The following is a 16044-nucleotide window of genomic DNA, read 5'->3' on the forward strand; positions in this document are numbered from 1 at the left end:
GCTATTTATAGATGTACTTTCAGGTGGCAGAAGTTGTACTTGTTTAGACAGATTAGGGGTAAATTCGTACTTTACTCTGTTAATGATGGGTTGGATCATAGAGGGGTATTTTCGTAATTCCAGGTCAATGGGCTTAGGACAATGGACTTGGCCCAAACATTTATCCCCACGCGTGATGTGGGAACGAGATTGCATGAAGTTCGGATATCACGCGAAATGAATATGAGAGAAGTTATCATGTAAGCTGGAGTGGATTTTGAGGCGTACCCGAGGGCTAAAACGAGCCGCGGGGGTATCTGGGGCTAAAAATAGCCCTAAAGTGACTTGCAAGGGTGAAGACCAGCCCCAAGCAATGCATTAGAAGTACTTAAGTAGATATGACTGAGCAGTTTTGATAGTGTATCCGAGAGCTAAGCCGGATGATGAATGATGGCTTATGGACAACCGAGAGCTTAATATCATGAGAGGTAAGCCCAATGCCTAGGCGAGAGCATGACTTGGATTTCAGCTAGACTTTACTTCAAAAAGATATATGATAATGATTAAATACCCATTAGCATGTAAGTAGGCATAGTTTGTCATGAGCAAATACTTGGGCCTGAGGAAACATTGAACCCATTTATTTTGGATTTCAAGTGAGCCACCTTTCCTTCTCTATTCACTCACATGTACTCCACGTGCCGCTACTTTTTCCTTATGCAAATACTTAGTGATCTTTTGAGATTGTCATACTACCTTGTTCAATGTTGATCAACATTAGATCGCCACGCACCCTTCCAGGAAGTATGCCCACCTTTCTCTTTTCTTTAACTTTTTAATTATTTATTTATTTTAGAATACCAAAGGAACATGGTGATGACTAGACATGAAGTCTGATGGCCAAGCAAGTGCCGAGAGGCTCGCTACTTGTTTTGTAATCTTGTGCGTTTTTCTTGAAATTTCAATCTGAATGCTTTCTTACACATCTATTTTTGCTGTTTTTTTTTTTTGGTAGATTGAGCTGAGGAGAGAGATAGTTTAGCTCTCGGCCTGACTAAGGGGGTGCCAGGCCGAGAGGGTATGATTTGTGTAAACCCGAGTTGAGGGAGTCTTGATGAGGGATTTTGAGTGAGTTTGAGGTAAGCGAGGGAGGGTGAGATGATTTTATTGAGAGCTGAGGGCGTTGATGCAGCGCTGAAGGGTTTCAAGCGCGGCCGCGAGCCTGTAGCACCAGCCGAGGGGGGTTCACTCCCGAGCTGAAGGAGAGTTTTGTTTTCGGGGTTTTACTTTGATTTATTTAGATTTTTGTGAGGGTGATTAGCTGACAGTCCGAGAGGGCTTACAAGCTGAGGGGTTTGGCTGCTAGACCGAGGGCTTAAATGCGGCCATGTCGAGGGATGCGAGAGAAACCGAGGGGTATGAATGGTGCGCAAGGCCGACGTCTTTAGAAAGGCTGGGTGCTCAGCATAGCCATCGAGTGACTTGATGAGATTTCTGCGAGCTAAGCGGGGTGAGTGACAACTTTTTGGTTGAGGTAATCTGGGGGACTTAAGAGAGAGAAATGTAAGGCGGAGCGGAGGGTCTGACTAGCTGAGCAGAGAGACGAGAGCATGGGGTGTGATCAAACTAGGTAGCAAGGCCTAGCGGAGGGAGACTTTATTACCCCGGGCGGAGATACCTTTAGAAAACCTAAAAAAGCATTTTTACCCCAAAGGAAAAAGTTATGCATTCTGATGTAGCATGAGTTAGGCTTAGGCTAGGCTTGTGCGAGACCAGATAAGTCGAGAGAGTGATGTAAGAGCTGAGAGAATTGTCAAGCAGAGGGAGTTTCTTTCTTTTATGCGGATAGACTGAGAGCTTAGGTGCTGAAGGAGAGAGAGCCGAGAGCCTTTATACCCCGTGGTACTTTGACAATAAAACCAAGTGCATTATACCCCCAGGCGGAGGTACCTTAAGAGATAAACCAAATGTTTTATACCCTAGAGGGAGGTATTTTAAGAAATAAACCAAGTACTTTATACCCCTAGGCAGAGGTACCTTGAGAAATAAACCAAGTATCTTATACCCTAAACCGAGGTACTTTTAAGAATAAAATCAAGTGACTTATAGCTAGCCCCAGGAGGAGGTACTTTGAGAAATAAACCAAGTGACCTATACCCCAGGCGGGAGTACCTTGAGAAATAAACCAAGTAACTTATACCCCCAGGCGGGAGTACTTTGAGAAATAAAAAGTCAAGATGCTTTATACCCCGAGCTGAGGTACTTTTGAGAATAAAATCAAGTGACTTATACCCCCAGGCAGAGGTACTTTGAGAAATAAACCAAGCGCTTTATACCCCCAGGCGGAGGTATCTTGAGAAATAAACCAAGTATTGTACACCCCTAGGATGAGGTATCTTGAGAAATAAACCAAGAAGATTAATACCCCGGGCGGAGGGAGGCTGAGTTGAGAGAATGATTGAATAGGCCAAGTGGAGGGAGGTCGAGCTAAGAGGGTGACTCAATAGGCCGAGCGGAAGGAGTAAAGATCCAACTCTAGGTTGAGAGATACGAGGGCCTAGCTTGTCATGCTGAGGGTCAATCCCGCTATAGGCCGAGCGGAGGGAGGCTACACTGAGAGGGTGACTCAATAGGCCGAGCGGAAGGAGTAAAGAGCCAACTCTAGGCTGAGAGATGACGATGGGCTTGACTTGTCATGTTGAGGGTAAAGCCTCCTCTAGGCCGAGGGCCTGACTTCAAGTACCAAAAGCGTGCTCGAGCTGGGTCTATTAGCCAAGAGCTTGGCATGCATTATCTTTGCTAAAAATTACCCAAGGTTGAAGGGGTGATATAGATAAGCCGGAAGCTGAGCTTTATATAGCAACGCTGAGAGCCTAGGGTATGTCTTGCTTTTGAGTTTGTCACAAACCAAGGAGAAAATTCTTTTTCTCCTAATTGAAATATGTTGAATGTTTTGCCGGCTTGACTTGATGATTATTTCAAACTTTTGAATTTTGTTGATGTTGTAGAAACTAGTCCCCGGGGTGCGCTTGACTTGCATTGAAGAGATCTTCCGGCCGAAGTAAGCCTCCTAATAAGAATAGATGAGAGGTATGCTATTCCAATCATAGGGATAGGCTGGGGAGAAGTACGTTATCCCTAATCTTGAGATAGGTTGAGGGCTAAACGAGCCCCTTGTTATATATGTATGAGAGCTAGGTTATCCCAACTTTTAAAATAGGCTGAGGGCTAAACGAGCTCCAAGTTATAAATATATGAGGGATACTGTGGAGAATATTTCAAGCGTTAACCCCTAGCTTGAACCCCACTGTGATCATACACTAAAGTACGGTGGCAACCAAAAGGAGGGAAGATAGAGCAAAAGAGTTGCCAACAAGTTTTAGGAACTTGTAAACCGTTCACAGGGTGAAGGTTACACCCCTTAACGATCCAAGAGATTGTCAACTCCATAAGGTCTAGAACCAAATAAGGGTTTGGGGATGAAGGTACAAATCCAACCTAAAAGAGATTGAACCTGCCCCGATAATAGGCCTCTACTTTATTCTGATCGTATTCATGTGCGCTTTCTGACTAACATGCAATCAATAGGATTAACCCTAAACCTGTTTATCTATGTTGGTTGAATATTAATGCACAAATAAAACTATTATTGGCGATCACTTGAATTATAATCACATTAACCCTAAACAAGATTATTAATATCTTATTAAGCGTGATTACAAATACCAATTCTCTTTAAACATGCATAAAAGGCGTGATCAAGCAATAACAAAAAAATCATATATATCAAGCAACATAATAAATCATAAATAATAATTATGATCATCAAAATAATAATAATAATAATAATATTCATAATAACAATTATAATCATAATAATAACTATAGCAATAATAAAATTATAATCATAATCAAAACAATTATAAAAATAATCATAAATCATGTTAAAGCATAATAAAAATTGCAAGATACTAGGCATGATACTAACAAGATTAATAACAAACCCTAACATGTCACTAAGCATTAAAAATCAAAGCTTTAACCCTAACATGAAATTAGCAATCATAAATATTAGGAAGAACATAAAAGGCATCGTAACAATCATATTTAATATTAAAATTACCCTAGACATGATACTAGGAATATCATAATAACAATTTAAACATGATTTCTACATCATAACATCAATAAAAACCATTAAAGTACTTACTTTGATGCCTCGTACCTCTTTCTAATAACAAAATACACACGTTAGTAACTTCAAGGAAAATAATAATCAAAGACAATTAAATTAAATAATTGAAAGAGAGATTTGGGACCAAACCCTCAGAAATTAAACCTTTCACGTCTAGGGCGAAGGCAACTTCGAATATGGCTAGGTGTTTCTAGATCATGTGAATGCGGAATTTTGTATGTAAAAAGCAAGTTTAGAAAAGAGATAGAGAGATGGTGAATGATTAAAGAGAATGAGAATTAATGATTGCGAATGAAAACTGGTTGTAGGTGAATGAAAATTGAAAAGCTGGTTATTGATGAATGAAAACGGATTTTTTAATACGTTATTTATAGAGAAAATCAGCCAAAAAGATAAAATAAACAAAACAGAGCATTGGCGCACCTAAAACAGAGCTCGCGCCAACGCTAGCTAATTGGCGCCAGGCGCCAATGCTAGCGCCAGGCGCCAATGTCTGGTGTTTGGCGCTAATCCTGTTTTTGACGCGTTTTCTAAAATCAGATAAATTTTGCCGTACAGGAGGATAAAATCGTATCTTTTCCTCAAAAATGCTCTTTGATTTTAATTAAAACTCTGAAAAGTCAACAAAAGTCAATTTATCAATGCTAATTGAATTAGGAATGAAAAGAACCTTCTAGAAGAAACTAAAAGACTAAAACCATTCCTAATTGCATTAGGAATGATAAATCATATTAGGCCCTCCTCTAGATCATTGGGCCGCATACAAGGCTCAAACCGGGCCCAGTTTGGTAAATTGGTCATAACTTCCTCAATATTCATCGGAATTGGGCTTATAATATATCTTGGAAAGCTCTTTTCAAGCCCTATCCAACTACACTACTATTGGACCCATACCATGGACCAACCAAAATGGATTGGCTGTTTTCTTAAAATAAGTTTTCAAAAACAGGAAGAAGAGAAAAGAATTAAAACTATCCACAACACTAGACTTTCCACACTTTCGCTTCATTCGATTATGATTCGACGTGAAAGGTACTCATCACTGGGTTTGGTTTTGGGGAGACACAAATGGGTGTCTACAGGTACGCTATCCCAACTTTTGGGATAGGCCGAGGGCTAATAAACGAGCCTTTTGTTATTTTAGCGATTCGCCAGGGCACTATCTCAAACATTAAGTATAGGCTAGCATCTTGCCCCAAACATTGGAACAAACTTGTTATTGATAACGTTAGTTAGCCGGGGTGTCTTGTACGAAGGAAGACCCGATGCTTTTTGAGAAGATAATGAATTCCCGAGATTTTAGAGCTTTAGGCAGCTATGTAGATAGCCAACCCGAAAAATGAAAATGATGGACTATTAAAAGAAATATCTTCTAGTATAAGCTCTTATTGCCCCTAGGGAATCATTGTCATTTGAGAAGTTGCTCAGACACAATGTCTTAAGTCCGCATTCCAAGCATACCAGTTGCAGGCTCCAGCTTGTAGATATTCATGATAAATGGGGAATAATAGCTGAGGACCTTGCTATTTGGAACTTGTGAGTGGAAGACCCTCGAGTGAATGGCCTCCTTGATTTTATAAAGTTCATCTTAAAGAGGGATGCTTGCACCTTAGCATTACCCTTAGCTAGGCATGTTAAGTCGGCTTGGCATTTCGAGGGCTTGATAGAAGGATATCCCTCGGCTAGACATGCCGAGGGGTTAATAGATGCATAGCCCTTGGCTAGGCATGATGAGAATATGATAGAAGCTTGCCGAGGAAATGATAGAAGCATAGCCCTCGGCTAGGCATGCCAAGGAGACGATACAGGCATATCCCTCGGCTAGGCATGCCGAGGAGGTTGATAGAAGAATAGCCCCCAGCTAAGCATGCTAAGGAGATAGTGGAAGCGTAGCCTTCAACGGTGGTTGATAGAAGCATATCCCTAGGCTAGGCATGCCGATGAGATGATAGAGGCATAGCCCTCGGCTAGGCATGCCGAGGAGGTTGATACAAGAATAGCCCCCGCCTAAACATGCTGAGGAGATAATGGAAGCATAGCCTTCAACGGCGGTTGATAGAAGCATATCCCTAAGCTAGGCATGCCGAGGAGATGATAGAGGCATAGCCCTCGGCTAGGCATGCCGAGGAGGTTCATAGAAGAATAGCCCCCGGCTAAGCATGCTGAGGAGATAATGGAAGCATAGCCTTCAACGGCGGTTGATAGAAGCATATCCCTAGGCTAGACATGCCGAGGAGATGGTAGAGGCATAGCCCTCGGCTAGGCATGCCAAGAAAGCCGAAGAGATGATAGAAGCATAACCCTCAACTAGGCATGCTGAGATGGTTAATAGAAGCATATCCCCCGGCTAGGCATACCGAGGAGATGATAAAGCATAGCCCTCGGCTAGGCATGCCGAGAAGGCCGAGGAGATGATAGAGGCATAACCCTCAACTAGGCATGCCGAGATGGTTAATAGAAGCATATCCCCCGACTAGGAATATTGAGGAGATGATAGCTAGAGGCATAGCCCTCGGCTAGGCATGCCGAGGCGGTTAATAGAAGCATATCCCCCCGGCTAGGCATATCGAGGAGATGATAGAGGCATAGCCCTCGGCTAGGCATGCCGAGGAGGTTTATAGAAGAATAGCCCCCGGCTAAGCATGCTGAGGAGATAGTGGAAGCATAGCCTTCAACGACGGTTGATAGAAGCATATCCCTAGGCTAGACATGCCAAGGATATGGTAGAGGCATAGCCCTCAGCTAGGGATGCCGAGAAAGCCGAGGAGATGATAGAAGCATAAACCTCAACTAGGCATGCCGAGATGGTTAATAGAAGCATATCCCCCGGCTAGGAATACCTAGGAGATGATAAAGCATAGCCCTCGGCTAGGCATGCCGAGAAGGCCGAGGAGATGATAGAGGCATAACCCTCAACTAGGCATGCCGAGATGGTTAATAGAAGCATATCCCCCGACTAGGCATATCGAGGAGATGATAGCTAGAGGCATAGCCCTCGTCTAGGCATGTCGAGGCGATTGATCGAAGCATGGCCTTCGGCTAGGTATGCTAAGGGGGTAGCCAGGCAAGCCGAGGGGATATGCTGGCAGGCCGAGGGGGGAGCCAAGCAAGCCGAGGGGGTATGCTGGCAGGCCAAGAAGGTATGCTGGCAGGCCGAGGGGGTAGCCAGGCAGGCCGAGGGGGTATACTGGCAGGCCTTCGGGGTAGCCAGGCAAACCGAAGGGGTATGCTGGCAGGCCGAGGGGGTAGCAAGGCAGGCCAATGGGGTAGTCAGGCAGGCCGAGGGGGTATGCTGGCAGGCCGAGGGGGTAGCCAGGCAGGCCGAGGGGGTATGCTGGCAGGCCGAAGGGGTAGCCAGACAAGTCGAGGGGGTATGCTGGCAGGCCGAGGGAGTAGCCAGGCAGGCCGAGAGGGTATGCTGACATGCCGAGGGGGTAGCCAGGCAGGCCGAGGGGATAGCCAAGCAGGCCGAGGGGGTATGCTGGCAGGCCGAGGGGGTAGCCAGGCAGGCCGAGAGGTTATGCTGACATGCCCAGGGGGTAGCCAAGCAGGCCGAGGGGGTAGCTAAGCATGCCAAGGGGGTATGCTGGCAGGCCGAGGGGGTAGCCAGGCAGGCCGAGGGGTATGCTGACATGCCCAGGGGGTAGCCAGGCAGGCCGAGGGGGTAGCCAGGCAAGCCTAGGGCCTTGATGTTTGGTGGGGCATGCCGAGAGCCTAATGTAGACTAGCTGGGGGCTCGGCTTGCCCATGATTCTTGAATTGTTCATTTCATTTTAGTGAGTTGTAAAATGATGAGATCTCAGCTTGTATAAGGGTTTGCTTCTAATATTTTCCTCGACTTCATGCTTATGCCAAGCTGAGAGATTCGAGATTCTCTAGTAGCATCTTGATATGTGCTGCGGAGACGCCTAGTGTTCACCATGACTTTTTGTTAGCAATCCCCACAGACGGCACCACTTGTTTCTGGAAACATAATGCTCCTTGGAGTCTTAGGGTAGTAAGGTATCAAGATGTCCTAAAGCTATGTCCAATGAATGTCCGAATTTCCCTCCGTTATGTCTTGCTGTCCGAGAGCTAGGCCTACAAAAGAGAAAGAAGGTTAACTGTCCCGGGGGTGTGACCCGGGAAAGTCCCTTCGATGCTAAAGTTAGCGAATGTACTTTCTAGAGAGAGAAATTAGAGAGATAAAGTAGAGAGAAGGTTAGAGAATTAGGAAAAATTTACCATCATTAATGATTGGAGAGCTATTTATAGATATACTTTCAGGTGGCAGAAGTTGTACTTGTATAGACATATTAGGGATAAATTCGTACTTTACTCTGTTAATGATGGGTTGGATCATGGAGGGGTATTTTCGTAATTCCAGGTCAATGGGCTTAGGACAATGGACTTGGCCCAAACACCACCGAATACCCATCCAACCCACTGACAACAGCCTACGTCGTCTTCTTCTTCGTCGTACCAGATCTGGAATGAGTTTGAAGGAGGAGGGAGAAAGGTAATGGGAAGATGAAGAAGGTGAAAAATTAGGGTATGAATGAGAAGAAATTGGATGATTTTGAATTAGTTTGGTTGATTTCAATGAGTTATTGGGGGAGATGAATTAAATTTGATAGGAGCAGTTAGATTAATTAGGTTAGATTAGTAATTAATTAATCATGTCTTTAAGAATATAATTTATGCTCTAAAGTTTTAAGTAAGGGTATTTTTGTAATTTTATTAATTTTTTTTTACTAAATATAGAAATGTTTGGAAATGTTGCACATAATCTTTAGCGTTCATTTTTAGTAAAAGTTGCAGATAATGGTTAACGGAGATAGTAATTAAAGTGTATTATGGATTTGAGTTTATTTCATCCGACTTTCATTAAAACAAAGATTTTTTGAAAATAATATACTCATAAATAATATTTGGTACAAACATAAAAAATAAAAAAATAAAAACAACACTTTCTCCGTTCCAATAATATTGCAATAAGGATGAAATTACACATATAGCATTATTTTATATGTCAAAATATCTATAATTATGTAAGAGTAAAAATTATAAAGAGTTGACATTGTGAGAGTATTTTATGACGCAAATCTAACAAGACCACACACGACTATATTTTGTTTAACATATAAATTATACTCGTATTATATGGTCAAATAAGAGTAATGAATAGTGTAAAAGTCTCATTGTTGTAATATCATTGGAACGAAAGAAATATATAGATGCATAAATTCTTTGAAGCTGATCCTACTTAACCTATTTCTGTGACAATTTCACCTCTCCAACTAATAGATAAGCATGATGTCAAATACACAAATGAGCAACTAGAAATTTCTCGAAATCAGCCAATCATTTTTTTTTTTTTTTATCAAAATCGCAACTAGCCCTAACCCTAATTACCCCCAAAAAATATTACATATACGAAGTACTTAGACCATCTCCAATGAGTATTTTTAGGAAAGAGATACTCCGTAGTTTTTTTTTTTTTTTTTTTTTTTTTTTTTTTTTTTTTTTTTTTGCAATATATACCAATAAGTTGGTATCTAAAATTAGTAACTCCAAAATAAAATTGCTAACTTTAGATACTCAATTTTGAGTCTCATTTGACAAAAAATGTGGACCCTTATTAATATTCTAATATATTTTGTAATTTATTTAAGTTTTACATTTTTTTAATTATTTTTTAATCTTATAATAATTGATGGGTTATAAATTGAAAGTGACATTTGTATATTTTTTTCGAGAGTCTCACCATTGAGAATTTAAACTTTATATGAGTTGCTAAATTGAAAAGTGGGTATGGTAATACCATTAGAGGTAAAAAAAAAACGACTTATTTTGTATTTTAATACTCAAACTTGAGTCTCACCATTAGAGATTGTCTTATGGAGCCAAAACAAATGTGGAAACCCAAGAGAATAAGAAATTATGAAAGAAAAATACAAAAGAAGAAAATCAGATGCTCTGACATTTTTGCATAAAAAGAAAATGACAGCATAAACACAGCTCATAGCCAACCAAGTCTTATTTGGCCCATTTTACTAAACATAAATAATTTAATTTCACTACTACAAATCCTTTCTTTTCTCAGATCAAGTTGACAAAAATAAATAAAATGGCTGCTCATAAAATCATAATAATGCCTAATAATAACAATAAAATTTCATTGAGTTAAAAAAAAAAAAAAAAAAAACAATACTTTCAATAAGTTTTGTTTCTTCTTTCAAAAAAAAAAAAAAATAAGTTTTGTTTCTATACTTTGCTATGCGTTGGGCCATGGACCCCGCTATGTTCACATGGCCTATTTGGTTGATGCACATGTATAAAACCTCTATTTTTTACCTGTCAATTCTTAATTAAGCCCATAATTTAGGTCCAAATTGACCCAAATAAAAAATAATATAAAGAAAAATAAAAAGAGAAAGATACTTGTTTTAATTTTATTAATTTAGAGAAAATAGATTTGAAAAGTAAGAGGGAACAAAGGTGTCCAAGCCAAGTAAGGCATTTTTATGAATTGTTATGGTGTGCTGTCAATGGGGCCCATGAAAGTGACTTACTGAAAACAATGCTTTGCTTAACTCTATTAACTCTAATATTAGCGTGTCAGCCACTCACTATCTTGATGTTACATTGAAACCCTCTTCTTCTTATTTTACTTAACCTAATTGTCAATTTACATAGCCATCACTAGCACTATTATTAGCCTTCAAATTGTATTTGTATGTTGAATTGTTCATGCTTCACCTTTGTATGTCGATGGTGTCCTGTAAGAGCTATAACTAAATCGGTCTTGTACTTACTATCTTCTCTCGAATGAGTTCTGAACTAGATAAATAATTCTTCCATTATGTGATGAGTGATGTAAGTGACAAAGAATATACGTACCGATTAACAATTTTGTAATAAAAAACTGTTAGTTATTGAAATTGAACGATGGTCCAACATTACTTTCAAAGTTAAATTATGCACATTTTTAATATTCACGATTTTTGACACATCTTCTTCCTATATATTTCGTTTTGATTTAAAGTGCAACTTATCTCAAGCCACCCAAGCATAAAGTTCCAATGCTCTCTCACTCACGCGCCACTATAAGAGAACCATCCTTTATTTTTCCCGTACGATAACTTATCAACAATGCATTCCTAGACGACTTGCACACAAGGCAAGCTAATGTTCCTTTGACCTAAAAGAATAATGAAAGAATATGAAATAGAGGGATTGGAAGACTAACTAGTTTAATTTCTTCATCTTTTTAAAGCAATTTCTCTACTTATCTAGTTACCTTCCTCGAGAAGCAATGCTTGATCGTAACTTCGTAAGGTTTGTTGAATAGAAACATCCAAGTACCTAACCTTAACCCCTATAACAATAATCACTACTCCGTAAAAGATAAACAAGTAATTTATTTAGTTAGTAAACTCTTTAATTTGGTTGTTAAAATTTTACAAATAATTAGTTGATCACTACCAAATTCTTGAATTTAAAGATACTACTCATATTACTAATTTCTTCAACCTTCTTTCCAATTAACAATTAACAACATAAATTGCAAACAAATGGAAAATTCAAAAGTTCCTTGAAAAAATATCAAACAGAAAATGCCATCTGTATACAGTAGTGGAGGTCCTGCATTATTGTCGGCCAGAAAAAACAGAGGAAAGTGATGAAAAAGAAACGTCAATTTTTTCTTTCTTTTGTCAAATTCTTCCCCAATGCACCGTTTTTGTCTTGGATTTTGTTTTGTTTTTTAACCTTAAACAATATGTACTCCAATTTAACACACTTTCACCAATCCAACAACGTAAATTCTTGTATTAGAGTCACATTTACACCAATCGACAACGTAAATTCTTGTATTAGATGGTCACATTTACACCAATCGAACAATAAAAATTTAGGCAAAAATACGTAAACATAATCAAAGAAGGATGAATCCGAAAAATTCTACTATTCTGTTTATTTTTTTTTCTTTCATTCATATAGGTACAAGAAAAATAGACCTCAAAATTTGGTTCCCAAGAAAAGAACCCGGAAATTATAATATCTTTCAAATTAAAAAATCGAAATGTACGAATTAAATGCATCCTCATCTTCCCAATCTGTACATCCTCATCTACCACCATTTCTACCAAAGAATTCAAACCCCCTAAAAAATTAATAAAAAAAATTCACCCAATTTCCCCTTGTTTTTCTGGAAAGAATCTGTAAAAATAAAAAATAAAAATGAATTGAAATTGACTTACAACCATCCAATTAAAGAAGAAGCAGAACCCACAAACCCAGCAAACTGCTGTTGTTGACGATGAATCTCTCTCTCTCTCCTCCCTTTAAACAAATCATAGGGCTCCCAAAGATGATCCAACGGACACGGTTTCTTCCCATCAAGCCTCACCCATGGCTTCCCTTTTCCACTCCAATGCAACAAACTCACTGGACCTGGATGAAGCGATCTACACGAACCTCGAACATTATCACCCCCTAATCCATGTTGATTCCATCTGTGATCAATCGGCTCAATTCGACCTCCAAAAACCAGTAAAAATGGCGGCAATGAACCCAGCTCATATATCCTCGTTTTCTTCTGGATTTCCATCCAACTCTCGATTTTACTCCTGTAATTTCCCAACCTCCATTGATGTAGATCCATCACCATTACACCCGTATTGAAGTAACAGGGTTTCCGGGTTGTTGACCCGAATGCGGTGGTTTTATGATTCGGGTCGGACCAAAATGTGGAAGTAAAATACATTGTGAAATTCGCGTGACAATATTCCGGAGCTCCGATTATATGAGAGGAGGAAAGAGAAGTGTTCCAGAGTTTGTAGATGTCGTCGACGAGAATAAGGTCCGAGTCGAGGTAAATGACCCGGTTAACACACGGGTCAAGAATGTCACCCAGATAGTTTCGGGCGTAGTTTAACGGGTTTTCGAGTGCGACCCGAATTGAGGAAGAGATTAAGTTGATTACAGAGTCTTCTCGAAAGATGTAGACCTTGAAGTTCAACGAAGGGAACGTTGACCGAACGAGTTGACTCAGGACGCGAGGTGAGAGGGAGTCGAACTCGGCGGCGATGAAATGGAAGAAGATGTTTTCTGGGCAGGAGGAGTGTTTGAGGACGGAATGGACGGCGGCGATTGAGCCACGTAAGTACTCGTAGTCAAGAGTCATTGCCACGTGGACCAATGAGGGGTCGCAGTGAGTGAAAGGGGAGGAAGTTGAAGAGCAGCCTACGCCGTTACGGTAGTCCGGCGCTTCAGAGAAGTGTAGCAGGTGGTGAAATTTCAAATTTGCCCCTGATCTTGAGAGGGATCGGATGCCTAAGCAAGAAGGAGAGAAGAAGCAGAGGATTGTTAAGAAAGTGAATAGGAGAAGTAAAACGACGGCGTTCCACCGGTGATGGACCGCCATTGCTCGTTTCTTGATAAACAGCTTCTTGTTCTTCTGAAATGCTATGATGAATTTCTGTAGATTTTTACTTTTTTATTTTTATTTTTTTGTGGGTGAAAATGAAATTGAAAGTGGAAGTTAAAAAATCATATGATATGATTTGGAATGATATGGGTATTTGGATTCAAAGGAAAGAAAAGATATGGAGGAGAGTAAGAAGAAAAAGGAAGAAGACGAGTCTTTAAGAGAGGAGAGAGAGAGAGAGAAGGGAAGGTGTATTTATATAGAGTAGTGCGAAACAGAGTAGGAAAATGAAAGAATTAAAACGAGGAAAGAGTTTTTTTTTTAAAAAAAAATAAATAAAAATTATTGAAGGTAAATTTGGAGCTGCGGCAGAAGAAATGTATACAAAGTAGGACCGCGTCAATGTGCTACGAGAGTACTCCCTCCATTTCTTAATAAGAGCCCATAAAAAAAAATAAAGTCTTCTTGTAATTATATAGCGCATCTTGTTTAATTCATGTCGAAATATTTAAATTAAGTGAGTCTTTCCTCAAGATTGTAGTCGAAATATTTATGATGAAATTGAATGAGTAGCTATTTATTAACTAATGTGAAAATAAAATGTTGCAAACGTAGGAGGAAATGAACTAGTAAAAGAAGTACGGAGTAATTCTTAACCGAGTACTTTAAAATTATGAAGTAATACTCATATTTATAGGACGCATTTGGTTCGATTCATGCCGAAAATATTTATAGCTACATATTTATTGACTAATGTGAAAATAAAATGCTGTGAAATAGGTGTTATTGATTTTAGAGACGGTAAAAAAAAAAAAAAAAAAAGTGTTGCTAAAAGGAGTACTCCGTACTGGTATTTATAGTGTGGGAAATATGACGCGGTTTTGATTAGGGATTTAAAGTAAAGTAGTGAAGTATTGAATGTATGGTTACGGATGTAACATGAGCGTAACACGTTATTAGGAAGATGGAGATGTTTTTTTTTGGGTGAGACTGAAGATGGAGATGTTAATTGGGAGCTTATGTTAAGGAAATTTAAAAGTTTGTTATTTTGGGATATATCTTATCTTTTATGGTTTTGATATTTGACAACTAGACTATAGACTGTTTGATTATATTCAGATTTTTATTTTCAAGTTTAAAAGCATAGTGGGTTCTCAATTAATCCTCTATTCAATTAAATTTAATCCCTTATCCTAATTTTCCCTCCTTTCAAACTCTATATTTAATACAAAGTATCGAATTAAGTGTTAAAGCATGTTTGACAGTAACTCTTTAATTTTTAGAGGTTTGACTATATACCATTTGAAAATATTCATTCATTTCCGTTATTGTAGATTTGACAATATTTGAGATAACGTTTTCAACAGAGGATAAATATTACGATTACTTTTATCAAATCCATATTACATATTACTCCGTATTTAATAAATTTATTCTTAACAAATACTTCAGTAACATTTAAGTTATAACTGATTACTTTAGTGTTGGCCATTCTAAAAAAAAAAAAAGTGAAGATTATTTTTAAAAAGTAACCAAAAAATTTTATAGGTTTTGCACATAAATCATATAGTAAAACCAAATATGTCATTGTTATCTTATTCCTTGACTTTTCAAGTGGAGAGTTAGTTGAGGGAAACCCCAACTCAAACTAGTTTTTGGATAGTCAATAATTCTATATACTTCGTACAGGTTTTCCCTCTTTTTTTTTTTTTTTTTTTTTGGTTGTTGTTGTTGTTGTTGAATACTCCTTTCGTTTTAAAATATTTGCTCCATTTCTATTTTTTGCACTATTCATTTGTCTTACTTTGACTAATGTTTGTGATTTATACATAAGAAAAAATATAGTCTTATGGGTTCTTGTTGGAATCATCTCAATGAATAGATTATTAATTTTCAATTGTTAGAATTTATACTTATTGATAATTAAATATATTAGTAATAAAAAAATTAGCATTGACATGCGTGTTCAAGAGAAATGGAACAAGTATTTAAAAACGGAGGGAGTAGGAGTTATTATTTGTAAACTGGAGTGCATATGAAACTAAAAAAATTGTACCGAGTATGAATAATTTTTTTGTTTTTTCTTTAAAAATTCTTCACACTTGGTATTCAGAAAATTTACTTTGAATTGTTCACATTTATTTAATTTCAGTTTAGTTCAACTCTAATCAGCTCAGTTCAGTTCAGCTTTTAATTTTCCTCTCTCATAAAATATTCAGTTCAGTTCAGTTTAGTTCAGCTCCAATCAGTTCAGTTCAGTTCAGTTCAGCTCAATTCAGTAAATGTGAACATACCCTAAACTTACCATGCAATCATGCATGCATAATTTTACAATCAATTATGGTAAAGTTTTCAAGCTTTGAAGTTTGAGGTTTATTTTTCCTTTTTAAATTTTTTTTTAATAAATAAATATACATTAATGTTTAGAGTTCCTTTTTTTTTCTCAAAAAAGAACTCT

The 16044-nt window shown here is 38.4% G+C and overlaps 1 protein-coding gene across 1 annotated transcript; it reads right to left on the bottom strand.

Moving 5' to 3' along the window:
- Positions 1-11929: 11929 nt before the first annotated feature.
- Positions 11930-14030, bottom strand: LOC110713601 (probable galacturonosyltransferase-like 8). The gene has a single exon (XM_021892050.1). The coding sequence runs from the start codon at positions 13581-13583 to the stop codon at positions 12414-12416; it is 1170 nt and encodes a 389-aa protein (XP_021747742.1). The 5' UTR covers positions 13584-14030; the 3' UTR covers positions 11930-12413.
- Positions 14031-16044: the final 2014 nt, after the last annotated feature.

This window comes from Chenopodium quinoa, unplaced genomic scaffold (genome assembly GCF_001683475.1).
Source record: "Chenopodium quinoa cultivar QQ74 unplaced genomic scaffold, ASM168347v1, whole genome shotgun sequence".
Taxonomy (NCBI): domain Eukaryota; kingdom Viridiplantae; phylum Streptophyta; class Magnoliopsida; order Caryophyllales; family Amaranthaceae; genus Chenopodium; species Chenopodium quinoa.

Bases quoted from the DNA above. Each gene is read 5' to 3' on its own strand.
- LOC110713601 (XM_021892050.1), bottom strand. From the start codon at position 13,583: ATGGCGGTCCATCACCGGTGGAACGCCGTCGTTTTACTTCTCCTATTC.